This window comes from Ursus maritimus, unplaced genomic scaffold, assembly GCF_017311325.1.
Source record: "Ursus maritimus isolate PB19 unplaced genomic scaffold, ASM1731132v1 scaffold_2, whole genome shotgun sequence".
Taxonomy (NCBI): domain Eukaryota; kingdom Metazoa; phylum Chordata; class Mammalia; order Carnivora; family Ursidae; genus Ursus; species Ursus maritimus.
In genome coordinates this window covers 36,506,916-36,532,854 of record NW_024424452.1, presented here as the reverse complement: position 1 = coordinate 36,532,854, position 25,939 = coordinate 36,506,916, and the positions used below count along the sequence as shown (strand labels likewise).

The 25,939-nt window shown below is 57.0% G+C and overlaps 4 protein-coding genes across 7 annotated transcripts; 2 read left to right on the top strand and 2 right to left on the bottom strand.

Moving 5' to 3' along the window:
* Positions 1–334: 334 nt before the first annotated feature.
* Positions 335–2,396, top strand: TNFRSF12A (TNF receptor superfamily member 12A). The gene is made up of 4 exons (XM_008697108.2): positions 335–472; positions 1,203–1,307; positions 1,549–1,683; positions 1,769–2,396. Exons 1-4 carry the CDS (start codon positions 379–381, stop codon positions 1,822–1,824), a joined length of 390 nt encoding a protein of 129 aa, XP_008695330.2. The 5' UTR covers positions 335–378; the 3' UTR covers positions 1,825–2,396.
* Positions 2,397–2,645: 249 nt separating this feature from the next.
* HCFC1R1 (host cell factor C1 regulator 1) lies at positions 2,646–4,319 on the bottom strand. Of its 3 annotated transcripts, XM_008696777.2 has the most exons (5): positions 4,184–4,319; positions 3,847–3,955; positions 3,495–3,551; positions 3,253–3,381; positions 2,646–3,022 (listed from the first exon to the last, which is right to left on the bottom strand). In XM_008696777.2, exons 2-5 carry the CDS (start codon positions 3,939–3,941, stop codon positions 2,887–2,889), a joined length of 417 nt encoding a protein of 138 aa, XP_008694999.1. In that variant the 5' UTR covers positions 3,942–3,955; positions 4,184–4,319; the 3' UTR covers positions 2,646–2,886. The 3 variants fall into 3 exon arrangements, with proteins under 3 accessions (XP_008694999.1, XP_040491387.1, XP_008695001.1); XM_040635453.1 differs by lacking the exon at positions 3,495–3,551; XM_008696779.2 differs by lacking the exons at positions 3,495–3,551; positions 4,184–4,319 and having other exon boundaries at positions 3,847–3,980.
* On the top strand, positions 4,244–6,967 carry THOC6 (THO complex 6). Of its 2 annotated transcripts, none has more exons than XM_008696776.2 (13): positions 4,244–4,384; positions 4,884–4,999; positions 5,106–5,170; positions 5,260–5,363; positions 5,448–5,485; positions 5,569–5,617; positions 5,741–5,812; positions 5,907–6,009; positions 6,095–6,144; positions 6,235–6,297; positions 6,396–6,506; positions 6,593–6,727; positions 6,804–6,967. In XM_008696776.2, the coding sequence occupies exons 1-13, from the start codon at positions 4,346–4,348 to the stop codon at positions 6,882–6,884; spliced, it is 1,026 nt and encodes a 341-aa protein (XP_008694998.1). In that variant the 5' UTR covers positions 4,244–4,345; the 3' UTR covers positions 6,885–6,967. The 2 variants fall into 2 exon arrangements, with proteins under 2 accessions (XP_008694998.1, XP_008694997.1); XM_008696775.2 differs by having other exon boundaries at positions 4,248–4,384; positions 4,857–4,999.
* BICDL2 (BICD family like cargo adaptor 2) lies at positions 6,968–14,498 on the bottom strand. The gene is made up of 10 exons (XM_040635452.1): positions 14,416–14,498; positions 12,823–13,118; positions 10,289–10,504; positions 10,042–10,158; positions 9,820–9,966; positions 8,743–8,934; positions 8,491–8,640; positions 7,921–8,051; positions 7,578–7,698; positions 6,968–7,492 (listed from the first exon to the last, which is right to left on the bottom strand). The coding sequence occupies exons 2-10, from the start codon at positions 13,102–13,104 to the stop codon at positions 7,331–7,333; spliced, it is 1,518 nt and encodes a 505-aa protein (XP_040491386.1). The 5' UTR covers positions 13,105–13,118; positions 14,416–14,498; the 3' UTR covers positions 6,968–7,330.
* Positions 14,499–25,939: the final 11,441 nt, after the last annotated feature.

The following is a 25,939-nucleotide window of genomic DNA, read 5'->3' as shown; positions in this document are numbered from 1 at the left end:
ATCATCATCATCATCATCATCATCATCATCATCATGTTACGTCGTTATCATTATACCCCGGGGCCCTTAAGAAAGCTGCAGTTATCTTTGAGATGGGTTGTTCGTGTCTGATTCCCACCCCCAACTTCCCGGCCTTCAGCATCCACAGGACAGAGACAGGTCTGCGTCCACGCGGGGTCTCAGCCGCTGGCGCACGGAGTTCGTGCCTGTTGAGCTAATGACTGAACAGAGCGGGCCAGGCGGGGCGGGGCGTCTAGGAGCCCGCCGCGGGGCTGGCCGAGCCGAGGGAGCCGCCCCGGAAGGCGGGGGCGGAGGCGGGGCCGCCGCTGTCCGCCCCGCGCGGCGGGCTCAGACGGCCGCGGCCGCCGGACGCGCACCATGGTTCCCGCACTGCTGCGTGCGCTGCCACGGCTCCTCGTGCTGGGGCTCGGGCTGGCGCTGCTGGGCGCGACGGCCGGGGAGCGAGTGCCAGGTACTCAGGGCGCGGGGGCCCAGGGAGTCTCTCGCCGGTGATCGGGGAGCCGGCATTGGGGACCCAGAGAACGGGGCCGAACTGGGGGGAACTAGGCGGACATGGGGATTCGGGGTTAGGTGGTCTCCAGACTCCGCGCTCCCTGGCCAGGAGAGGTTCATCCCGCTCCGAACTTCATCCGCAGTCCCAGCCTCAGTTTCCCCCCTGTTCAAATAGGGGGAGGCGACTTCTGTTCTAGTAAGTCCAGACTCGGAAGTGGAGGGAGAAAGTTTGAGGGCGGGATGTCTCGTTCGGTGAGAAGGCACGCCCCCATCCTGTTCAGTACCTGGTCTGTCTGGCCCCAGTGACCTTAGAGTCTCGGGGGGGGGGTGATCGAGAGCACGGGGGTCTGTACCCCCTATACCATGTGGGGTGCCCCCTTCCATCCGGTGACTTCAGTGCCCAGCTATGCGGGGGGAGGGACCGGGGTCGGGCCCGGTGCCCAGGAGTGAGTCACCCGCCGGCTGCGGGGGGGGGGGTTGTGGGGACCTGACACCCCCCCCACAGCGTCCCGCACTAGGCCCCCCCTTTCCCCCACGCCGCCGAGTCCCGGTCGGGCCGTGCGGTCACCTGTGAGGAATGCGGGGGGAGGGCGCGAGTGACTCACGTTATTCGAGCCGGCCGACCCTGACCTCAGCCCCCAGAATAGCCGTGCCCCGCCCCAGCCTCTGACCCGCGGCCCCCTCCCCAGGCACCACCCCCTGCTCTCGCGGCAGCTCCTGGAGCGCGGACCTCGACAAGTGCATGGACTGCGCGTCGTGCCCGGCACGACCGAACAGCGACTTCTGCCTGGGCTGTGAGTCTGGGGAGAGACCAGGGGCGAGCGGACCCCAGAGTAGGAGAGAGTTGCCAGGGCGGAGAGGGGAGCAGTGGGCTTAAGATCTGGGGAATTAATCAGTACGGGGGGATGGGAGGTGGGGTGGGGAAGGGATAGGATCAGGGCAGGGGCCAAGATGCGGGGAAGGCTTGGGGCTCAGATCTAGGGGGCGGAGCTAGTACCGAGAAGGGCGAGGTCTAACTTGGTGTCCCGCCCCCAGGCGCTGCAGCCCCTCCAGCCTCCTTCCCACTGCTGTGGCCCATCTTGGGGGGTGCTCTGAGCCTAGCCCTCGTGCTGGGACTGCTTTCTGGCTTCTTGGTCTGGAGACGGTGCCGCAGGAGAGAGAAGTTTACTAGTAAGTGAGCCAGGCCTGCCCGGCCACCCCCCATCATTCCTCAACATCTCCCTTGCTCCTGACCACCCCTCTTCTTATCTTGCAGCCCCCATCGAGGAGACCGGCGGGGAGGGCTGTCCTGGTGTGGCACTGATCCAGTGACAGTGAGAGACCTTGCCCGCAGGAGGCCCCACCCAGTCATCATCCATTCATCCATTCATTCATTCATTCATTCTGGAGCCAACCCCCTCACCAGAGACACAGCCAGAGCCAGACTCTTCCAACCACAAGGGTGTGGAGGGATGGGGGACTGGTGAATCAGCTCTCCGAGGCCTGGGCCCAGGCTTCAGAGGAGCCTTCCTAGGTGTCTGACTGCCCTGTCTCTGGCTCCAGGACAGGAAAGGAGACCCACGCTGGCTCACACCAGACAGCTGACACTAAGGAACCGCAGCATTTGCACAAACGGTCCCTCCCTCCGCCCCCATGGCCTAAGGGCCAGGCTGACGTGAGGGCCAGACAACACCAGGCCCCACCCACTCAGATGTACTGAAATTCCACCATGGGGTCTCTGTCTGGGGGGTTAGGGATCTGTTGCTAACACTAGGGGGCTGGCCCTCTAGGGGGGCTGGCCCTAAGACACTGTCCCCCCCAACCCCCAAAGGGGGGGAAATATTTATTTTGGGGAGAGAGTTTGGAAGGGAGGGAGAATTTATTAATAAAAGAATCTTTAACTTTAAATGGTTCGGAGAGTGGCATGATCCCCAGCCCGACTTCCCAGAGCTGGAGGGAGGAGTGAGTCAGCCGCGGGGGCGGGGGTGAGGCTCTGACTCACACATTCTCAATGCCTGAGCCCAGCCTGCCAGGACCTGGCCCGGCCCTGACCGTTTTTTCCAGGGAAGATTTTGAGAAACCCCAAGCATCCAGCGCCCCAGCCTTCCCACCTTCCTTCCCAAAGGCCCCAGGGTTCCAGACTGAAGCCTTCATTTGCTCAGCAATCTTTATTCAGTTTTGGGGGGAATGCCTCCCTTCCCATGCTCCTGTCCCTCCTGCCCCTCCCACCCCAGGGCTCTGTGGGATTCAGTGTCCTCCTCTGTTGAGGGTAGGTTCTGGGGCCCAGAGGCCTGGTCTGGAGAATATTCAGGACAGCTGGTCCCTTAGTGGGGATGCTGGTCTTCTCTGTTGTGGAGAAGAAGGAAGGTGGGCAGAAATACTGCCCATCAGAACTCAGAAATCCATTATCTCCCCAGCTTGCATTGCAGGGTAGTGGGGGGTGGGGGAGTCCCCTAGCCTCAGCAGCCGGAGGGCCTCAGGGATCAGGTTCCCAGGGTAGCGCCAGAGAAGCAGCTCAGAGCAAGGGCTCCTGGAAAAGGAAATAACAGCATGGGGCTGAGGCTGGCCTGGAAGAGCCACCTCCCACCAAGTCCAGGTCCCCAAGAGCTCTTGGGCTGCCAGCACCTTCCAAGGAGCCAAGATGGGAAACAACAGAGGTTGGCTAGAAGCTAAAAATAGCAGGATGAGGCAGGGCCTAGAGACTGGCTCCAAAGATCGGGTGTGATCCTCCAGAAGGCCCGGACGGTGGGTGGTGCCTACCTGAGTGGGGGCAGAGATGGGGGGAAAGCCATGGGGGGGCTGCAGTAAGGGTGGTCATTGTGCAGGCTGAGTCGAGAGAAGTGGGTGGCCATGTTCTCTTCAGAAAGGAACTGTTTTCGCAAGGGCTCCCTGGGGAGAAACAGGAAGACAGGCAGGCTGGGATATTCACATGGGTAGCAGTCTGACAGGGACCTAAGGTGACAGAGGCCTTGTTGGGAGTCCCTCCCTGCCCCCAAACTCACTGCTCCTCCTCCAGGCGCCGCTTGGTGCTCATGGGCACAGCTCCTCGGAGAGGGGAGCTGGGAAGAAAAGAAAGCCAGGTGCACCCCACCCTCTTGGCCCCATCCCCAGGATCTGCTCTCCGGTGCCTGCAGTGTAAGCCAGGAAGCCCCCAGACTACCCGTCTCACCTAAGTCACCCCATCTCCCAGGCCACCAGCAAGCAGCCTGCCTCAGAACTCTCAGCTCAGTCTCAGCTTATGCCCAAGCCCTGCCAACTCACTCCACCGTTATGTCATCTTGCAGACCAACCCTGAGCCCCCAGCCAAAGCTCCTGGGCCGCTGGGCCAGGCCCACCCAGTGCCCTTAGACACACCTCACGTCCTGGGCTCGGGGCGTGCCCGAGGCGGCCCGTGGGTCGCGCTGGGCCCGACCTGGGGAGCCTCGTTCCAGGGGCTGCTGCAGGATCATTTGGGTTCGGGGTCCTGCGGGCAGAGGGTGGGATCCGGGCTACAGGGCGGAGCCTCAGAGGGCGTGGTCCAGCGCGAGGGGCGTGGCTTTAGGCGCGCGCAGCGCCGAGGTTCTGCGCAGGCGCGGAAGACCAAAGACGCGCGGCTAGAAGGCGGGTGGGCTCAGTGAGGTGGGGGAGGGGATCTGGCGTAGCTGGGGTGCTGTGGGCGCTGCTTCGTGTTGGCGATCTTCGCGGCAGTCACCTGGGATCCTGAGGCTCTGGGTAATAGTCGGCAGCTGCCTTCGCGCCGGGCCGGCCGGCGGTGTTGGAGCCGTGCGGCCCCCCGAAAGGGAACCACTCGCGGGCACGTCCAGACTCGTGAAGTTGCGTCGCGCTGAGCACCCTGGGATTTGTAGTTCTCGACATGGAGCGAGCTGTGCCACACGCCGTACCTCTGGGTCAGGTGAGGCGGGCGTGGTGCGCGGTGCCTTCTGGGGTTTGTAGTGTATGCCCGGCTCGGAAGGGGCAGGAGGGAGGGTAACCCAGCAAGACCTTAGGAGCCTAACGGGAAAGTTGGAGGGTAGGGATTAGAAGTCAGTATGTTTTTCTGTATTGGGGTAATGGAGCCACTTTTTAAGTGCTTTTAAGAGGCAGCTGTATGCGAAGCTCTAGATACAGGAGCTCGGACACCTGTGACAAAGTCTCCCATGAGCTCCATTTGACACCTGAGGAACCTTGGAGGCCAGGCTGGGTGCTTGCTCAAGGTCCTGGTAGACGTCACGCCTCAACTTGCCCGCTTCCTCACCCTGTGCTTGGAGCAACCCCTGGGACAGTGTGGGCAGGCACCCCCTTGGTGGGCCACCTCAAAGAATGACTACGCGTTCTGGGCAGGGGAGGCAGGAAGGAGTCTGACTCTCAGGTCCTGCATGTCCCAGGTAGCTTCATGCAGCCTCTCCCCACAGATGGAAGTGTTTCAGGCCCTACAGCGGCTCCACATGACCATTTTCTCCCAGAGTGTGTCACCCTGCGGGAAGTTCCTGGCAGCTGGGAACAATTACGGGCAGATAGCCATCTTCAGGTACCCCCACCCCTGCTCCCACCACTGGGTAGCTCTAGCACTTGTACCCCCTGGGACTGACGTCCCCTGCTTCTGACTCTCAGGCTGCCCTCCCCTCTCCCTTCAGCTTGTCTGCTGCTTTGAGCTCTGAGGCCAAAGAAGAAAGTAAGAATCCTGTGGTCACATTCCAAGGTGCGTGCAGCCATTCAGTCTGGCTTATAGAACCCCGGGTAGGGGAGGGGGACAGGACAGGGTCACTCAAGTTCTGCACTTCCATCTAGCCCATGATGGGCCCGTCTACAGCATGGTCTCCACTGATCGACATCTGCTCAGTGCTGGGGATGGGGAGGTGAAGGCCTGGCTTTGGGCAGAGATCCTCAAGAAGGTAAGGAGTGTGGAGCTGGGGGATGGGCTGGGGTGCCTGGTCCCAGAGAGCCTCTGACATCATCCAGTGTTTCCCTCCATGAAGGGCTGTAAGGAGCTGTGGCGGCGTCAGCCCCCATACAGGTGAGCTAGGGCTGTGTGGGCAGAAGGTACTTGGGGGTGAAGGTACTGCCTCACCAGAGCTGACCTCGCTTTCTCTCTCCCAGGACCAGCCTAGAAGTGCCTGAGATCAATGCTTTGCTTCTCGTCCCTAAGGTCTGAGCCCTTTGTGACTGGGGCTCTACTCTGCCCTGTTCTTGGTCCAAACTTCAAAGCCTTTCCCCTCTCCCTGTCCTGATTCGACGTTGACTTGCGATTCCACCCTGCCTTCTTCTGTAGGAGAATTCTCTCATCCTGGCAGGGGGAGACTGTCAGTTGCATACGATGGACCTCGAGACTGGGGCCTTCACAGTGAGCAGGCCATGGAGCTGGGGTGGTCAGGGCTGGATGGGAGTAGGGGCATTCTTCCTGGATCTTCTCTGTGACACTGGCCCTCCTTCTGCAGCGGGCCCTCCGGGGCCACACAGACTATATCCACTGCCTGGCATTGAGGGAGCGGAGCCCCGAGGTGCTGTCGGGTGGGGAGGACGGAGCTGTGCGACTTTGGGGTAAGTTAGTGTCCGGTTGGAGGGAGAGACAGTGGTGAGGAAGACTGCGGCCAGCAGGGCGCTTCTCATGGTTCTTCCCCCACAGACCTCCGGACAGCCAAGGAAGTCCAGACCATCGAGGTGTATAAGCATGAGGTGAGGGCACACTCCATGCCCTATCCTCCCATCCCCCTCCCTGGGCATCCCCTGTGTCTTCATCTCCTCTCTTCCCCTCCTTCCCCCTAGGAGTGCTCAAGACCCCACAATGGGCGTTGGATCGGATGTTTAGCAACTGACTCGGACTGGATGGTGAGCAGGGCGAGGTGCAGAATGGGGTGACTGCTCCGGGCCCTGCCAGCTGAGGGCCTGTGCTCACAGTGGCTGGGGACCCCCACCTTTCTGCCCAGGTCTGTGGAGGCGGCCCAGCACTCACCCTCTGGCACCTCCGATCCTCCACACCCACCACCATTTTCCCCATGCGGGCGCCACAGAAACACGTCACCTTCTACCAGGACCTGGTGAGGCCCTCTGTCTTGCTTGTACCACCTTTGCCCGGTTCCCCTCTCCAGTCCTGACCCTCAACTCCCCTCCCTGCCCTCCACAGATTCTGTCCGCTGGCCAGGGCCGCTGTGTCAACCAGTGGCAGCTGAGTGGGGAGCTCAAGGCCCAGGTGCCTGGCTCCTCCCCAGGGCTGCTTAGCCTCAGTCTCAACCAGCAGCCGGCAGCACCTGAGTGCAAGGTGGGTTCTGCAACGGGCTGCGGGGATCCTGGGGGCCACATGTGTGAACAGGCCAGTCACCCCCTCTTGCCTCCAGGTCCTGACAGCCGCAGGTAACAGCTGCCGGGTAGATGTCTTCACCAATCTGGGCTACCGTGCCTTCTCCCTGTCCTTCTGACCTCTGGCAACACCTCTTCCATCCCAGGGATTTGGAATGCTTTTTTATTTCTTTTTTTTTTTAATAAACAAATTTTCAGGCTATTTTTCCGTTCATGTTCTTCCCAAGAATGGAGACCAAGTCGGTGTAATGATTTTTATATATTACTCTGATCTTGATACATAAATACCCACCCCCCATCTCTGCCCTGGAGCATGCCAGGCCCAGGGTGCTTAGAAAATATAGACCTATATAGATTCAAAACTCAGCTCTGCCTCACCTGCCCCGCCACCCACCTGGGGCCCCTGGCCCCCAAAGCTGGCCCCTGTTCCCATTGAGCCTTTGCTCAGCTTCCAGGGGTGGGGAGGGCACCAGCCCCCCATGGAAGACAATCAGGACCCTGGTGCTACATTGGCCAGAAGAGGAAAGTGAGCCAGAGGGCACAGGCGGCCCCCATCCCTCGGCCTTCAGGTCCTTCGGAAGAGATTGCTCAGGAAGCCGCCAGCGGGCCCAGGGCCCAGGCGCAGGGAGAAGCGCGGTGCAGCGCGACGCGGGGCTGATCCGGCCGCACTCAGCTCCTTCTGGCGTTGTGAGCGCAGCTGTTGGCCGATCACCACCTGCATGTCGTCCTGCGGGCCCGGCAGCCGGCGGGAGGAGCGGGTTAGCGTGCTGGCCCCGCCCCCTTCCCAGGCCCCGCCCCGCCCCGCCCCTCACCTGCCAGGCCTCCAGCTCTTGCGTCAGCGCCACCTTCTGGCGAATAGTGCGAAGCAGCTCCCGTGAGAGCGAGTCCCGCTCCAGAGAGACGCGGCTGAGCTCCAGGGACAGTTCCAGTGCCCTGCAGGCAAGAGGGGCAGAGAGTGGGTCCGAGGGCGCTCGGGCCTCAGCGAGCAGAGGTGACGGGACGCTGCTGGACCCGGACGGGAGTGGTGCCGCTAACACCAAAAGCAAGGTTGGAGGGCTCCTGGTGGGTGTGGAGTTAACTATCACGTGTGGGGGAATCGAAGGCCCAGGGGCTGCAGTCCCACTGGGGCTGTGGTGGATGGTGGCAGAGGCTCACTTGTTCACAGCTTCATCCCGATCCGAGAGGGCGCCGCTAAGGGCCTCCTCGGGGTCCTCCTGCGTCCGCAGCTCCTTCTGCCTTTGCAGCTCCTCCCGCAGGGACTGTAACTCTGCCCGCTGCAGCGTGATCTGTGGGCAGGGGAAGGTGAAGAGGGGCAGGGAGGCTCCTGGATCTACCAGCAGCCAGGGCTTCAGGTCGTTAGGCCCTCCCCTGCCTGCTCCACAAACACTCGGGGCAGCTGCGGCCTGTGCTGGAGATGAATCTTCGAGTCCCCAGGCTGGTGCAGGATGGGGTGGGGGCAGGGCCGGTTGGATGGTATAAGCCTGCAGAAAGGATGCTGGGAGAAGCACTGGGAGGTGGGACTAAGAGGGGAGTGCGGTCCAGGAAGTCTTCCTGGAAGAGGTGGCATACAGACTGGCTCTTGAAGCATGACTACAAGTTTGTTGGGATGAAAACAGATCCAGGTAGAGGGGGAATTAGTGGGCAAAAACTCAGAGGTGTAGATGGACAAGAGAAACTGGCTTTGGGAGGGGCTCTACATCCAGCGCCATGCTCCCACTCCCACACCTCATCCTGCAGCCGGGCTACTTCGGCCTCCTTCTCCTCTAGTATCTCCCCTGGCCTCAGGGATGCTCGCTTCTTGGGAGGCTCCAGGCTCTCCTCTTGGGGTGAAGGCTGGTGGCTGAACAACTCTTGGATCTCAGGGGACAGAGTGTTCTGTTCGCGAAAGGAATCGGTCAGTGAGGTGTCGGACCTCCTGGGAAAAGGAGGAGGGGCGGAATCTGCGTGGTACGTGGGGGCTAGGGGCCGCGAGCTCACCGGGGCATCTCTGCGTCCATCTGCTTTCTGGTCTTGGTCGCCGTCGAGGCTATGAGCAAGCTCTGACTGCAGTGAGGCTACCGACACGTCGGCGTCCTGAAGGCGCGACTCCTCCTCCAGCTCCGAGACGCGCCTCTGCAGCCTTCGCAGAGCGCTCAATGCCTCGCCGGCCTCGGACCGCGCGCGTTCCAGCTGCGGAGGGACAGACAGAAGGACAAGCGTGGGGAGTCAGCCAGGTGCGCCCGGCGGCCTCATCCCGCTACCGGCCTACAGGGGGCGCGAGCGCGCCACCCAGAGCCACGCAGTCCTGCGCGTCGGAGCACCCCAGGGATCCTGCTCCCACCCCCAGATCGCTGGGCGGCCTTGGGCCGCGCAGTTCCCCCCGGCAGATACCAGTTTCCTTGTCTATAAAGCAGGGTGCGGACAGGTGCACTGGCTTTAAAGTTTCCCATCACCCTCCCTCCGGCCCCACCCCATCAAGTCACCTGGCGGAGCCCCGCCCACTTCCCCGACCGGTTGGCCAGCTCACGCGTTAATGCCGTAAATGCCTAAATGCCGTCATGCCGCGTTTATTGATCTTTTGAAGCTCGCGCTGTGCTGAGTGCCTCACCCTCACCACGGCTCTTTATCATTCCCATCCCATCTCCCAGACAAGGAAACTGAGGCCGGGCGTCCCACAATAGTAAGAAGGGGTGTTGGGACAAGAGCCCGCGGTCTTCGACCACAAAGTGCAAGCTCCTGAGATCTCACACATCAGGCCATGCTGCCTCTTGTCGTTTGCTTTTGTCCATGTCCACTGCCCCAGACCTGGTCCAAGTTCCCGCTATCTCTGGCCTCAGTGTCCCCCCTGGCCTCCCAATTGCCAGGCTCTGATGCCTTCTAAAGGCAGACCAGGATAGACCTGGCTCTATCTCCTTCCAAGGCTCCCACTTGCCCTTGGGCTAATGCCCAAGCTCTCTTGGCCCAACTTCTGGGGCTCCCCGTGATCGATCCACCTCTGGCCTTATCTCCCAGGAAGCCCCGAGGCAGTGGCCCATGCCCTGGCCAGATGCACCCCCCCAGCCCCCCACCGGTCACCTCCAGGCTGTGCTCCCGCTTCTCTCGCCTCAGTAGCAGCAGCTCCTCGTGGGTGGCCTGTAGCCTGCCCTGGCCCTTCTCCACCTCCTCACGCAGGCCTCGGATCTGGGCCTCCAGGTCCTGCCGGCGGCCCTGCAGCATCTGGTTCTGGGGAGAGACTCAGAGCTGGAGGGGCGGTGCTGGGCCAACCCCAGATAGCCCCCAGCCCCAGCTGGCACTCACCTCCCCCTGCAGACTCTCCAGCCGCGTCCTCAGCTCTGCTCCTGCCAGGACCTGAGCCTGGCACTGCCCCCGAAGGCCATCCAGTTCCCTCTGAAGCTCCTGCTCCGTCTGGGAGGCCTGTGGGGGGCAGGCAGTGGAGCCCTCGGCTGGCCCTAAGCCTTGACCCCAAGCCCAGGGTACCCACCCCTACACTGGGACACAGGCATCTGCCCTCATCCTGTCGGGGATGTGGGGTCGGTTCTCCCACCTGGGCCAGCTGCTGGCTGAGCCGGAGGTTCTGCTCGCTGAGCTCGCTGAGGGCCCGCGCCCGCTCACGCCCACTGTCCTGCTGCTCGGAGCGCTGCTCTCCCAGCTGGGCCCGCAGGGCCTCCACGTCCCCTTCCAGCTCCACAGCTCTGGCTTCCCATTCGGCGCCCCGCGCTGCCAGGCCCCGGCGGAGCTCATGGTTCTCCTGCTGCAGCCGCTGTGGGGGCCGGGACAGAGGGAAGTGAGGCTGGACCGAACACAGACCCAAAGGGGGTCCGGGCAGGTCTGAGGCAGGTGTGGAAGCAAGAGGGAGAAGCAGGCAGAGAGTGAAAACCAGAGCCTTGCAGGAGGAGTGGAGAGGTTTCCAGGTCAGGCAGGAGGAGCTGACCTGGGACTGGAGGAGAGTGGGGCTCCCTGATGCCCACTCACCTCTGGCTGCTGCTTGGGCTTCTGGACCCGAGGTTGCAGGCGCCGTTTTTGGCGCCTGAGTCTGGCAGAATTTAAGCCCCGGCCCATGGCCTCGCCAACCAATGTTCCAGGGGCTCTGAAGTTTCAGCCTGTGCTCAGCCCCTCTCCCCCAGCTCCTCTTGGCCAGCTCCCTCTAATTAACCCTGGCCAGCCCTGCCTGGGCCCCGCGCCTCTGCGTGCCCTCCCCAAAACCTGTCCAACCAGCAGGGGGACGCTCTTGACACACCCAGGTGCCCGACCTGGGGAGGCAGGCAAGTCGGGGGCCAGAGGCCCCCACTCTCTATAAACTCTCAGAGCAGGAAGGCGGTGCTAACTGTATTACCACTCCAGTTATTAGCAGGCACTCCTGCCAGGCCCCGCGCTAGGCTTTCCTGGTACCATTTCATTTAATCAACCACACTTAGAATTGTTAATGTACTTATTTTATATATGAGGAACCTGGGGCTCAGAGAGGTTAAATGCCTTGCCCAAGGACACACAGTAAATCAGTGAGGCAGGGATTCCAACCCAGGTGGCCAAACTCTTAACCAAATATCGTGGGGACAACGCAGCTCTAGGATTAAATCCCCAGGTTCAGGGTCCAACTGTCCTGGGTGGTGCCCTGCTCTGCTGCTGCTTTGTGATGAGACAAGTCCCTTAATATCTCCAGGTTCCAGCCACCCAGCCATCTGTCCAGTACTTCCTGAGCTCCTCCCATTGTGGGGTCTGGCTATCTGCAGTCCACGAGACCACCAAGTTCCCTGCCTCCAGCCCCTAGAGTCTAGAGAGTGAGAGGCAAACAGACACATGCTTGGACTTGGTCATTTCAGAGGGAATGTAAGGGCTGTAAAGAAACCCTGATGAAGAAGAGTGGGGTAGGTCGGCAGGGGTCCTCTAAAGAACAAGTGATGTTTGAACTCACATCTAAAGTGTAGGAAGGAAGAGGCTACACCAAGGAATGGCAAGTGCAAAGGTCCTGAGGGAACACACGTGGGTTTCTCAAGGAACTGAAAAGAGGTCGGTCCTAGGGGAGGATGGCAGCGAGGCTGGCCAAGGCCCTCGTGCGGGGACTTTCAGGCCCTGGTGAAGAGCCTCCCGTGTTATTCTAAGTGTGATGGGGAGCTGCTGGGGGATTTTACGCAAGGACTGAAATGATCTGATTTGCCATCTTTGAACATCCCTCTGGCTGCCCCAGAATGGAGGCTGGAGAATGGGCTCCAGGGGGCGGGAGCGGAAGCTGGGGATGAGTGAGGAGGCGGCTGCAGGGATGAGGCAGAGGTGATGCTGGCTGTGGCCAGCGTGGAGGCTGCAGAGACCATGGGAAGCAGGCAGATTCGGAATCTAGTTTAGAGGCAAAATCCACAGGGCTTGCACGTGTGGGAGAAGAGAGGTCATGAGAAGCTTGGGGACTGGTCCTGAGATGGGAAGCCAGGATGAGGACCACAGGTCATGGGGTCAGACAGTCAAGAGCGCCCCTTATGCTGAGATGCCCATGAGGTGGCCCGGGGAGGAGGTGAAGGTCATAAGCTCCCCAGGTCCATCTCGGGGCAGCGGTTGGGGCTACATGGATGCTGGAGTCAGTGGTGTCCGGGGTGTTTAGGGGGCCAGATATGACCCTCAGAATGACTGTGTGGCTGAGGACAGCCTGGGCAGAGGGGGGACTTCTTCTCCCTCACAGGATTAGGTGAGAATTGACCGAGACAATGCACGGAAAAGGCTTTGCCCAGGGCCAGGCAGGGAGGGGGTGCCCAGTAACTGCGCACTGGGGATGTGCCAGCCTGCTGAGGAGCCAGACCCAAGACTCAGAGAAGGCCAGTGGCTGTCCCAGGGTCACACAACCAGGCAGAGGTCTGAACCCAGATCGGGACTTGTCCTCAGAGCCCATGTTCTTAAGCACTGGAGAATAGCGCCCGGAAGACTGGACCCAGTCCTGAACTGTGGTTCCAGAGGCATCCCGGTGCCTGGCTCTCCTCCCCCTGCCCACCTGTCTCCTGCCTGCCCACCCACCTGGACCCTCCTACCTGTCCTCCATCTGCTCATCCTGTTCCCCACCACGACACCCCCCTCTGCCCCCTGCCGCCAGCTCACTTCCTCACGCTCAGAGTGCTGGGCGCTCAGCGTCTCCAGCTGCCGCTGTAGCTCCTCATTGCGCTCCAGAAGCATCTTGCCAAGCTCCGCGGCCAACAGCAGGTCCTTCTCCTTCTGCTGCAGCTGTAGGGCCAGGTCCTCAGGCTCCTCGGGGCCCGGGCCCCCTCCCAGGAATGAGTCCCGCCTTTCCAGCACAAAGGGGAAGAAGCCCTCGTTGCCACTGGGGGAAGCACCTCCAGAGAGCAGCCCTGACAGGAAGCTTGGTCCTTGTGGGGAGCTCATGGCACCTGCAGCATCTGTGGGCACAGGCGGGTCAGTGGGGACAGGCAGCTGCTGCACACTCTATTCTGCAGCCCGTTGGGACTTGCCCCCTGCTGGTCAAGGTCAGGCCCTCTCAGTCCTGCAGCCAGGGACTCCCTGGGCCATGAAGGGTTAATGATCTGTGTCTTGGCCACCCAGCTCCGTTAATGTCCCCAGGGTAAACTGAGGCAGGGAGCACAAGGAAATGAGCTGCGTTGGCAGACATCCTCTGCCCCCAGGTAACTGCACCAGTGCTCCAGGACCACAGGCCCCCCCACCACTGACAGTGCCCCCCACTCCCCACCCCCCCACCTTAGCTGTTGGGGTTCCCAGCCCCTCACCAGCAGAGACACTCTTCCTAGAAACCAAGTTCTCAGAGACTCAGGACTCGAGATGAGCTCAGCCTCTTCCCCTCCCAAGAATACAGGCCTTGGGAATTTAAGTGTGCTGACCCCTCCTCTTCTAGAAGCCCAGGTCCCCAGCCCCCTGTCCTCCCAGGTATCCTGGGCCTTGTTTTCCTATATACTCAAGATCCAGGTGTTTTGGTCCCCACGCCTTGGAACTCAGATGCCCAGACCCAGTCCTCCCATTCTGGAGTGTTGGCCCCAGTTTCCCAGGGGCCCCGGGGCAGCCCCAGAGCAGGGCCAGGTAACAGGTTGTGCCAGCAGACTGCCGGCCACTCCAGGTTTCTGTTTACTTCCCGGCCCGCCCCTGGGGACGGGAGCCTGGCGGCGCTCTCCTAGGGCTGCTTAGGGCCCTGCCGTTCAGGGGCTCAGAAGGAGACACACCAGACTCCGCCGGCACCGTCCCCACCTCCAGCCCTCTGGAGGTCTCCCCAGCCCTTACACACACACACACACACACACACACACACACACACGCACACACGCACACCTGCCCCTTCCTCCCCAGGTGTCCAAGCCCAGCCCTATCCGCAGGACCTAGTTGTCGCGGTTGTCCCAGACCAGCGTGGACCCGGAGTCTCCCTGACGTGGCCCCTGTGGGCCCGACCCCGCTCTGGAGACCCGGGTGCGTCCCTCCTCCTCCCACCTCCTCGCACCTCCTCGCACCGAGCTGCTGTTTAGCACCTCGACGCAGGCGTCTGGGCCCCCAGCTCCTCGATCCCCCGGCCCGAAGCGCAGCGACCACCTACCTTCGGGCCCGCGCCCCCCCCCGCTTGCCCGACCCAGCCGTCAGACCTGACCACCCCCACCCCCCGGCGCCTGCTCGCCCCGACCCTGTCCTGTCCGAAGCTCCAACGGCCCCTGTCCTCGGAGCCCCCCAGGCTCTCACCCGCCGACGCCGGGCTCCCTCCAAAGTCCCCGCGGTCCCCGCTCCCCTCTTCCGGAGGCGGCGCCAGGTGCAGGCCGGCGCAGGTGAGGGGGCGGTGCCGCGGGCGGGACTGGGGCGCCCCCTGGTGACCGGAATGGCCCGGTGGGGCTAAAGGAAAGTCGCCTCCACCCAGCTCTGAGGCCCCGATCCGTCTCGCTGCCATCAGAAACCATGGGCCCCAATAATTGAGCACCTGCTGGGTGCAGATCCCACGCTGAGCGCAGATGTCAGCTCCTTTCCCCCCACAACTGCCCTGTGGGATAGGACATTACTGAGAATGACAACAAGGACAAATGTAACATATTAAGCACTCTGCTAAGTAAGCTCTTTTTATGGGCACAACTAGTTTACTTTCATGACATCCTAACGAAGCAGGAACTGCTATTATCCTTATTTTACAAATGAGGGAGCTGAGGCTGAGGGGGGACCCCTAACTTGCTTGGGCTCACACCCACAGAACTTGAATGTGAATATCGGAAGTGTGACTTTGGGGTGTGTGCTGATTCCCATGCTGAGACCTTAGCGTGTGTGGCCCTTAACTTGGGGCTCTCAGTTTCAAGGTGGCACAAGTCTGGACCCCACGCTCCAGTCCAAGGACAGAGGACTTGGTGTGGAGACCAGGAGGATTCAGGGCTGGGTCCAGCCCAAGACAGCTCCAGACTCCCAGAGCTCCCTGGCCGGGGGCTGGGGCCTCCTGGCCTGGTGGGCAGGGACAAAGGGAGGGCTGGAGCAGTGGTGTGCTGGTAACTGTTTAACAACAGGCTTTCTGGGGAGAAAGAAAGCCCCTATTTGTTGACTTGGCAATTTCCGAGGCATAGTGTTCCCTGCACAGCTGATTTCAAGCTGTCCACACGGCATTACTGAATGTGAAGCTGGGCAGAGACGTGCGCGGTTGGCTTTTGTCGGCTGGTAGCGGCTGGCTCCCCGGCCCCTCTGGCTGGCGGTCTGGACTCCTGAGTCTGGGACTGGGGCCTAACTGCCTGGGTCCTAGAGAAATAAGGAAGATGGGAGCTGGAACTCCTGACTTGTGGGAAAACGGGTGCAAGGACTCTTTGAAGGGGTGGCTTAGGGGCTGGAACTGCTGGGTCCCAGGAGGGCTGGGACAAGGTTTCCTGCCAACCCAGAGGAGGGGTGCTCATTTCCTTTGCAAAGAGGTCTGAGGGCTGCATGGCCTAGTGAGGCCACTATGTCTTCCCATAGCACTTGTGACGACAGCCTGGTGGACTTGGGAGATGCCTCAGTCTCTCCTTGGTGCCACCACCTGACCCCTCCAAACACCAGGGTCACCCTGAGCCCACCCACATCCATACTTAGCACACATTCCCTGAACCCTCCCTCTGCCAGGCAGGGAGCTGGACTCACCTGCTGATGAAGTGGTCAAGGCCTTCCTCCCAGGAGATTCCAAGCTCCACCCAGGAGCTGGGAGCGGGCAGAGACGGATAAACCAGAAACAAACCAATAAAGCAATACAGCAAAGGAGCTTGGCTCGTGGACACTGGCATCAGTGGCTTCAGGCCAAATCACAGTTTGGCCATGTGTTAGCTCTGCATGCCTGGGTCATTTAGCTGGTTAACCTCTGTAGCCCTCACTTTCTCTGTCTGTAAAATGGGGGTGATAACAACTGCTAGCTTATAGGGTTGTGGGGCTTTAGTAAGGCTCAAGTCCTGCTGGTAGCCCTCAGCAGGGCCATAGCAAGGCCACAGAAGTGACTCACCACCCATGTTCCAGTGTATCTCCTCCTCACAGCCACTCTGTGAGGTCATACCATTCACAGACCAGAAACCAGCTCAGGGAGGCCCAGCAATCTGCCTGTGCCCGTTCGGGAGGCCCCTCAGCCCAGCTTGCAGGGCTCCCAGCCCCAGTCACTCTTTGGACGTTTGAATCAGTGGCCTGCCTTCTCTGGACCCAGGAATTCTGGCCTCCAGCTGCCCAGCCCCTTCCCTGCCCCTCAGCTCCCCTCCCCCAGCCTCCCTATTGATTCCAGAAGGAAAATGGATAGGAGGGGCAGAGTGGCCCCAGGGAGGCCCTAGGGAGGCTGGGACAGAGACAGGGAAGGGAGGGAAAGACAACCCAGCCCTTACAGGTTCTCCAGCCAGCCCTCGGACAGGCCCGCTTCCTGCAGCCTCCAGACCCATGCTCACCCTAGAATGCTCTCCCCCACCTTCTCCACAGCCTGCTGGGCCCCTGCTATGCCAAGTCTTGGCTCTAAGGTCTCCTCCCTGGGGAAGACTTCGCAGACCTCACAGAGCCGTGGGCAGTGGACGCTGGCATCGAGAGTCCAGCAGACACCCCCTGCCATACAAGCAACCCCGTGGGAATGGCGCAGGTCCAGACTGAGGGGCCTGCAGGCTTTTACGACATAGACAAAGTCTACGAACAATAAGTAGTATTGTTTAGAGCCTTTTAAACCTCTATATAAAATAGTTCACACTGAGTGTGTTGTTCTGCAGCTCACTTTTTCCATTTAACCTGATGTTTCCTAGTTTCTTCCCATCCAAAAACCCCACAAAAAATAAAAAACTCAGCTTTGTGGAAGTAGGTATCTGTTTCCTAAGGTTGCTGTAATGAATTACTAGAAACTGGGTGGTTGAAGCAACAACAATTTATTGTCTCGTGGTTCCAGAGGCCAAAAGTCCAAAACCAAAGTGGAGGCAGGGTCGGTTCCTTCTAGAGGCTCCGAGGACGAAATCTATTCCACGCCTCTCTGCTCCTGCCAGAGATCCCCACGCTCCTTGGCTAGAAAGAGCACTGCTCCAGCCTCTCCCTGCCTCTTCACATGGCCTCCCCTTCTGGGTCTTCTTTGTGACCCCGAGTCTCAGATCTCTCTCTCTCCTTTCTCTTATAAGGACACTACTCATTGATGTAGAGCCCGTCCTAAACCCAGGACGGTCTCATCGTGAGATCTTTAACTTACAACTGCAAAATTTCTATTTCCAAATAACCTTAACACATGCTCAGGGACTTGAAATTCAGACTGGAACATCTGTTTTTTGGAGACACACCCACTACTAGGAATAATTTTTATTTTATATTATTTTATTTTATTTTATTTATTTTTGAGAGAGAGAGAACGAGCCTGTGAGCAGGGAAGGGAGGGGCAGCAGGAGAGGGAGAGAGAGAATCCCAAGCAGATTCCCCACTGAGCCCAGAGCCCGACACGGGATTCCATCTTACAACCCAGAGATCATGACCTGAGCTGAAATCAAGAGTCGGACACTCAACCAACTGAGCCACCCAGGCGCCCCAGGAATAATTTTTATAGAATACAACTCACCAAGTTTAGTGTTTCATTTGATGAGTTGTTAACTACATGCAGTGGTGTAACGCCTCCCGCAGTCACGGGGTGCCCCGGGCCCCCTGCAGTCAGTCTCCCTCCCATACCTCGTGCCCGCCGACCACTGATCTGCTTTCCGTCGCAATCACTTTGTTTTTTCCAGAATGTTCTCTAAATGCAATCAGGGACAGTGCGGTCTTCTGCGCCTGACGTCTTTGACGAGGCGTAATGTTTCTGAGATTCGTGCATGTTGTATGTCTCGGTGGAATCAACGGTTCTGAAAAATCTCAAACCTCTAGACAAGTTGCAGGAATAATGTCATGACTGCCCTAATGCAGGCTCACGACTGTGAACATTTTGCCACGTACGCCTGCTCTCTCCCTCACACGGCATGGACCCGCACACATCTTGCTAAACCATTGACTACCTCGGCCACCTTCTCCCGAGGGCACAGATATTCTCTGTGATCGTGTAAATTGTGTACCATCATCACACGTGACAAACTGAGCGGCGAAAACGTAGATACAATAACCTTACCTAACCTACAGCCCATGTTCCAGTGTTCCCGGGAAGGCCCTTTCTAGACAATGTTTCCTTTGATCCAGGATGAAATCGAGGACCACGTATTGCATTTTGCTGTCATTTCTCTTAAGTCTCCTTTAATCTAAAATAGTCCATTGGGGCTCCTGGGTGGCTCAGTCGGTGAAGCACCTGACTCTTGATTTCGGCTCAGGTCACGATGGGTCATGAGATAGAGCCCCCCCTCCCTGGTGGGCTCCACGCTCAGGGGGAGTCCACTTCTCTCTCTCTCTCCCTCTGCCCCTTCCCCTGCTCACGTTCTTGCTCTCTCGCTCTCTCTCTCTCAAATAAATACATAAACCTTCTAAAAGATAAAAAATACAATAGTCCACGTGTTGGGGTACCTGGCTGGCTCAGTTTATAGAGTGTGCAAGTCTTGATCTTACAGTCATGGGTTGGAGCCCTATGTTGGGTGTAGAGCCTACCTAAAAAAAATAGTACAAAATAGCCTGCTTGTCTTTTTATGTGTCTTTCAGGACATTGATTTTTCTTTTTTAAGGACTCCGTGGGGCGCCTGGCTGCCTCAGTCCGTGGCGTGTGTGACTCTTCATCTCGGGTTGTGAGTTGGAGCCCCACACTGGATATAGAGATTACTTAAAAATAAAAACATCTTTAAAAAACAGGACTCCAGGCAGCTGTTTTCCAGAATGTTTCTGAGATTTATCCCCAAAGATGCGTTTGGATGTAGTTTGCTAATAGCTGTATGTTTTTTCATCCAATGTTTATGCCCCGACTAACCTCTACTCTTCTATCAGTGAAGGACTTAGTCTTTTGGCACTTTTTCAATGTTATAAACAACGTCCTAATGCACATCGTTGTACACAGACCTCCACGGACACGTGGGTGGGAGCCGTTATCCATCTAGAAGTGGAATCAGTGGGGGGAGGTGTTCTGTTGTTCTGCTGCATAATGACCGTCCTGCCACTTAGAAGGCTTCAAACAATTATTTGGTTTTCTATTTCGCAGTTTTGAGGGTGGGCTGGGTTCTGCTGGGGATTCTCGCTGCTGGGCTCTCGTGCAATTGCACATAAACAGTGGCTGGGGCTGGGGTCATTGGAAGTCTTCTTGGCTCCCAGATCTGGTGCCTGGGCTGGATGGCTGGGGCATTGGATCAACTGGGTCCAGTCGGCATTTCCCTCACCACATGGCCCCTGCCTGTGGCCGGCATAGATGTCCTCACAGTATGGCTATCCCTGACTTCCACCTGGCGGCTGCCTCCCCCGGCACAAGGGTCCAAGGGGCCCGGGCAGAAGCTGTAAGTAAGGCTTCTCAAGACTCAGCCTTGGAGGTTGAGAAGCTCAGCCTCGAGGACCATCACTTCTATGGCATTCTACGGATCAAGTCACTGGGGCCAACCCAGGCTGCAGGGGAGAGGATTTGAGTCCACCTCTCAGTGGGAGCAGTAACAGAATTTGCAGCCATCTTTTATCCACCACAGAGATTATGCTCTTTAGCTTTATTAAATATGGCCAAACTGGTTTGCAAAGTGTAGGTATTAATTTACACTCTGTAATAAGGAGTCTGACTCCATTTTTGATGTTTGATGATTGACAGCTTTAAAGCCACTCGCCTCCTTTTCCTCTTGTGCCCCACATCTGGGCAAGCTGATAAGAAGGCCCTGGTGCTCTCTCTGGCACTCGAGGGAAATTTAAACCAAGGAACCCCTGGCCAGTGTGGAGCGGCCCTCAGTCCAGCCTCCCCCCCCGCCCGCCATAATGAGAGCCCCTCTTTGCTCTCTCAAGCCATTTCAGACCTGCTTGGGGACTGGCCCTGCTCCCCATAGAAAGCCTCATTATGTCAGTAATCAATCTCGTCATAATCTCTTAGTGTGAGTGGCCTCATCAGTCTTCATATCTGAACCAAATTCTGTGTGAAGATTTGACCCCATAGTGGGGCAGCCATGAAACACTGCTGAGAGCAGCTCATGAGTTTCACCTGGCTCACACCTGGCTACGACTCAGCATCATCAGACTTTTAACTTTCTGCCAATCTGATGGCAAACGTGTGAAATAATAGGAAAAAATGTGAATGTGTGTATCTGTATATCTCTATCTGCCCTCAGTTGCTGGCACAAAGCTCCTAAAACCCTTGTAAATTGGGGTGCCAGGGACACGAGGTTTTCGTTACAGTTAGTGTCGGGGAAGTGGGATTTGCTAGAATGACCCTGACTCACAGAAATGTGGTGTGGGGAGAGAAAGGGGAAAAAGCTGGGTGACGAGGAGCCTCTGATTCCTGGTGGCCACGTGGTCGCCGGTGGTATGGGGCAGCAGCCGTCCTGCACTCGGTCACTCCAAGGAAGAGTTACCAGTGGAACGTAGAGATGGACCCAGCTCCCTGAGGGCTGGCTCACTGGAGGCATACGGAAATGCAAACTAGTAAGAAAAAGGCAAAATAGTCAATCCCTTCATTATCTGTAATAGTTAAAATGCAATTAAGAGAGGAGGCTGGGTCAGAGCTTGCTGCTGGACCAAGCTCAGATTTGGGTGCGTCTAAGCTTCGGCCACTTGCCTAGAAGCCACTCCCCAAGGGAAAAGTTATCCAGCGACAACAGAAAGCACCTCTCAGACCTCTGCTCACCAAGGAGGTAGTCAATGTAGGGGAAAGGCAAAACCAAGAAGCCACTGAAACCAGGGGCCAGGGTGAAGGAGCTGTTTCATTTCATAGGTCACTATCATCAGCTTCCTGAGGAGCCCTTCCTGACACGATTGTGAGAGTGACTCATGCGGGGCCTGTCTTTGGTTGTGAAGACTACAGAGTGGAAGAACATGTTTGGGTGAGTCAGGACCCATGGCTCTCTATTAAACAATCACAGATGGCTGCCATGATCCAGACACACAGGGGGCGGGGGAGGGGATAGCCAGCCTGGCAGATGGGATAAGAGCCACTGTAAGGTTCGTTTCCCCCAAGAAGGTGGGCTCTCGGTTTCCCCCTATAAATGCCAAGTGGAGCACCCCAGATGAAGCAGCTTATATGCTCTGTATGTAAGCCGTGTGGGACTGGCTTTGGGATGGACATTCACCCTCTGAATACACTTGTTTCCCAGGTCACGGTAAAGGCTGTGGTTAAGGGATCCCCTTTTGCATGGGAACCCCATATAACCTACTGCAAAATCGAAGGGCAGTTTGGGAAATCTTATTGCATTTGCTGTCTCTATTTCCTCTCATGGGTCTTAGTAAAAATAAAAACGTGGGGCGCCTGGCTGGCTCAGTCAGTAACGCACGAGACTCTTGATCTTGGGGTTGTGAACTTGAGCCCGTGTTGGATGTAGAAAATACATGAAATTTTTAAAAAAATTTAATGAGATTAATTAATGAGAAAATGAGGAAAGTCGGAGGAGAGAGTCAAGAGCCTGGTCTTAGCAGGATGGAAAATTTAAACAGTTATTAAGGAATAAGGTGAGTAAAGTGAATATTGATAGAAATGAAACAAAGGGGAGAAAGAGCGGGGAGAGTGGAGGGGCAGGACACATCCCAACGGGGAGGAAATGTTTAGATGGTTTCCTTTAAGTGGGGGAAATAAATGCTGAATTGATGGAAAGGGAACCAAGGGTTTACTACAGCATGGTGGGAGGCCGGGCAGCGGGAAGCAGCCTCTGATCTGATTGCACCCCAGCATGAAAGGGTCTCAAAAGAGTCTTCTCTGTTTACTCTGCCTTGGAGAAATTGTAGAATCCAGAGGGCAGAGATCGCACGAGAAGCCTGACCAGCAATCATCTGGGGCAGTGGTTGGGCAGATCAGTCAGGCCACAGAGAACAACGGGGCCGGGGTTCCCTTGGCTCAACCCCTCCCTGGGAACCCAAACCGCTTCTTTTTTGTAAAAAAAGAAAACAAAAAAAGAAAGAAAAAGATAGAAAGAAAGAAAAGAAAAAAAAAAGCTTTTCCAAAAAAGTGTTATTGTGGGCGCCTGGGTGGCACAGCGGTTAAGCGTCTGCCTTCGGCTCAGGGCGTGATCCCGGTGTTATGGGATCGAGCCCCACATCAGGCTTCTCTGCTATGAGCCTGCTTCTTCCTCTCCCACTCCCCCTGCTTGTGTTCCCTCTCTCGCTGGCTGTCTCTATCTCTGTCGAATAAATAAATAAAATCTTTAAAAAAAAAAGTGTTATTGTGATATGACCGAATAAGCAACACGTATTTAAAGTATACGATCTGATACATTCTGACACACACATGCACTCCTAAAACCATTGTCACCATCGTGGTATTCGTGGCCCCCCACGTTAACCTCGTGCCCTTTGCCTCCCCCAACCCTGCCCAGGCAACTGCCGATCAGCTTTTTAGCACCATCGATTAGTTCGCGCTTACAAAATATTCGTGGAACCGTGCAGTGTGATCTGTCTGGTTGCCTGGCTATTTTTGTTTGTTTTCCACATCAATCTTTTTTGTCACTGTGGTGGAAATACACAGACGTGAGCTTTGCCGTCTCAGCCGTTGGGTGGTACTGACGACATTCTCTCTGTCGTGCAGCCGTCAACCCCATCGCCCCCAGATCCTCTTCAGCTTCTCAAACCCAGACTGTGTCCCTATTAAATACTGACTCCCCACGCCCTGTCCCTTTGCCCCTGGCACCCACCATCTACTCTCTGTCCCTGTGGTTTCGATGACACTAAGTACTTCATAGAAATACAATCTTAAGAGTATTTGTCTGCCATTAGTTCCTTTCAGGTACAGTTTCTCTTGATTTGTTTTTTTACCCTTTGAGTAAAAGGGCCTTACTTTCCTGTTTCCCCCTATGCCTTTTTTAAAAAAGATTTATTTGTTTATTATGGGGGGGAGGAGGGGCAGAGGGAGAGGGCGGGCGAGCGGACTCCCCACTGAGCGGGACGCTCCACGCAGGGCTGGATCTCACAACACCCAGACCTTGACCTGAGCCCAAATCAAGAGTCGGATGCTTAACGCACTGACCCACCCAGGCACCCCTGCTGTTTTTGTTGGTTTTTGTTTGTTTGTTTGTTTTGTTTTTTAAGTAATCTCTACACCCGCTGTCAGGCTTGAATTCATATCCTCAAGATCAAGAGTCATCTCAGGGTCCTGAGATCAAACCCCACGTGGGGCTCCGCACTCAGCGCAGAGTGGGCTTGAGATTCTTCCTCTCCCTCTGCCCCTCCCCACCGCGTGCTCAATAAATACACAAACAAACAAACAAATAAAATCTTAAAAAAAAAAGTCGCCTGCTCCACCAACGATGGAGCCAGCCAGCCGGCCGGGTGAGTTTTTGGTGGCAGCCTCGACATTTGAGTCTAATAATGCCCTGGCTCTGGACGCCAGATTCGCCCTCCCCCTTTGTTATTGTGCCTGTTGATTGTTTTTGCTTTTGCGAAGGTCGTGGGCGGTCTGTGCCTGGGAGCAGCCTGTGGGGTACACTTGCTGCCTTCCCAGTCTTGTCTGAGCCCTTCCTTGGACACGTGCGGTCGCTTTCTCATCCCCCGTGCGCTCAACTGTTCTGTTGCGTTGTGGTTGTTCGGGCGTGGGGGTGGGGGCTGGTGTTTTCTTTGGCTGACGTGTAATGGACACATAACACTGTGTAAGCTGAAGGTGTGCAGCGTGTTGACCTGACACGTTTATACACAGCGACGACTACCACTGTGGTGCCAGCGAACACCACCAACACGCCACGTCAGTATCATTTCCTGACGTGGTGAGAACACCTAAGGTCTCGTCATCTGGCAGTTTTGAAGTTTGTAGGACAAGACCGTTGCCTATAACGCTGTCTTGGATATTAGATCTCCAGGACTGACTTAGCTACCACTTTGTGGCCTTGAACAACATCTCCCGGGTCCCCCCCAGCCCAGCCCCCGGTAACCACTGTGCTGCTCTGTTCTCTGTCTCCATTATATGCAATGGTTTTGAATGTTCTAGTTTTTAACGTCTAGTTCCTAAAAGCGGAAAAGTCAACAATGAAGGGGGAAGTAAGGCACTTGCCCTTCAAATCCCCTGGAAGTCACCTTAGCAGGAGAGTCACTGTGGGTGGGGGACAGCAGTGGCTGCCCCCCTCTGTGCACCTCTGTGCTGAGATTCCTGACACTTGGAGGACAGGGTCCTTTTGTCCACCGGAGTTCCCACGAGCTACCTACCGCGTGGCTGCCTGTGTGGGGCTGGGGGCCGGAGACTGCTACCGCGCAGAGAGCTGGATGATGGCAACTTACCCTCCAGAGCCTCCCCTGGAAGTTGTAAGCCTTCCACAGGACTCTGGAGTTCCAAAATGGTCACTTCAGATTCTGTTAGTGCCTTTGTCCAGGTGGGGGGACAACTCCCAGTGCTTCTTCCTCCACCATCTTCCCAGAATCTTCTCTGATCCAAGGCCTTTTGCATGAGTGATCAGGGTGGAGAAGAGAAGTTCCCGGGACTCCTCGATGTAGGAACCCTGGGCCACCAAAACCCACTGGCAAAGTCCTGAATGGGGCTACAATTAGATCGGAGGTAAAAATGTAAGCGTTAGTAAGACTGTACCAGTTGGAATGTTCGGACAGGCGGGATGTAAGGAGGTTGGGTCTCCTTTACCTAATGTTTTATGCAAATGGGTATTATGTCATACTAAGAAACACGTCCCCTACTTTGTATTGTTAAACCAAAACCTGTGGGTTTTGTCCTAATGGGTTAAGAGTCCTAGTGGGTTAAGTCCTAAATGGAGGTTAGCAGTCGGGAATGTAAGCGTTGATGGAATTAAGGTAAAAGTACGAGAACCGGTCTGTTAGAACAGGCGTTACATGAGATGGCTGAGTCTCTTAGGCCAGAATGTATTTTGGGGATGGGTGTTGCACCTGACTGGGGAATGTTTCCTCTAACTAATATCGTAAAGCAGAAGGCATCAAGCTCTGTACGCTTGCAGAGCCAACGCAGTGTGGAGGGGCTGGAGCGCAGGGAGAGACAGATTCTCTGTGCTCTGGCCTTTGTGGAGTGTAAACGGGCAAAAGCCTGTGAGCGCCCCCCAGCGATGACCACTGGGACTTTGGACTGGAGAATCTTCCATTTGAGGGATTATTTATTAAACCTTGCTCCCCGACGTCAACTGAAGTTACCCTGGTGAGGGAAGGACTTAAAATGATCTTGGCACCCATTATGCCCGTGTTGTCTTGGGTAATGTCAGAGAAACACTCTCATAGGGACGGCAGTGTCCAAAAGTGTGCCCTGCTGAAATGAAAATGGTTCATACAGGACCGTGCTGCCTGGGAAATGCTAAGAGACACCTCTGAGCACGGAGCCTCTTTCCCGGGGCTGACTCTGGAACTACATGAGGAGCTGCTGGCTTCTGTTGTCCTTCGGACAGTGCCCCGTCAGCAGCTCCCCACCGACCAGCAAAGAGCCGCCTGCTGTCTGTGGATGGCCATTCCGGAGGCAACCACATCCTGTTCGGAAGGCCACCACTCTGATCAAGGAAGGTACAAGCAGGCCAGTCCGGTGGGCTGAACTGCGAGCTGTTTTTCCAGCTGTGAAGGAAGAACTGAAAAGGGGCAAAAGCCTTTATGTTTTGTTTTTTACTGACTCACAGGCAGGAGGACAGCGGCAGCCGGGCCTGCCAAAGAGGTCCCCAAATGAGGCACGGTCCCGTGGAAATCACTGTGGGAATTTGCAGGGTGCATTAAGGAAAGTAGGGCATGTTGAAGCCCATCAGAAGAACCCCCTTTGAGGTTTGGA

Coding starts and splice junctions, on each gene's coding strand:
- TNFRSF12A (XM_008697108.2), top strand. CDS start 379: ATGGTTCCCGCACTGCTGCGTGCGCTGCCACGGCTCCTCGTGCTGGGG. Junction 473..1,202: donor GGCCGGGGAGCGAGTGCCAG/GTACTCAGGGCG, acceptor CCCCCTCCCCAG/GCACCACCCCCTGCTCTCGC. Junction 1,308..1,548: donor CAGCGACTTCTGCCTGGGCT/GTGAGTCTGGGG, acceptor TCCCGCCCCCAG/GCGCTGCAGCCCCTCCAGCC.
- HCFC1R1 (XM_008696777.2), bottom strand. CDS start 3,941: ATGATCCTGCAGCAGCCCCTGGAACGAGGCTCCCCAGGTCGGGCCCAG. Junction 3,552..3,846: donor CCCCGAGCCCAGGACGTGAG/GTGTGTCTAAGG, acceptor TTTTCTTCCCAG/CTCCCCTCTCCGAGGAGCTG. Junction 3,382..3,494: donor CGGCGCCTGGAGGAGGAGCA/GTGAGTTTGGGG, acceptor GTTTCTCCCCAG/GGAGCCCTTGCGAAAACAGT.
- THOC6 (XM_008696775.2), top strand. CDS start 4,346: ATGGAGCGAGCTGTGCCACACGCCGTACCTCTGGGTCAG. Junction 4,385..4,856: donor ACGCCGTACCTCTGGGTCAG/GTGAGGCGGGCG, acceptor TGCATGTCCCAG/GTAGCTTCATGCAGCCTCTC. Junction 5,171..5,259: donor TCCTGTGGTCACATTCCAAG/GTGCGTGCAGCC, acceptor ACTTCCATCTAG/CCCATGATGGGCCCGTCTAC.
- BICDL2 (XM_040635452.1), bottom strand. CDS start 13,104: ATGAGCTCCCCACAAGGACCAAGCTTCCTGTCAGGGCTGCTCTCTGGA. Junction 9,967..10,041: donor TGGAGAGTCTGCAGGGGGAG/GTGAGTGCCAGC, acceptor GTCTCTCCCCAG/AACCAGATGCTGCAGGGCCG. Junction 8,052..8,490: donor TAGCCCGGCTGCAGGATGAG/GTGTGGGAGTGG, acceptor CCCTGCCCACAG/ATCACGCTGCAGCGGGCAGA.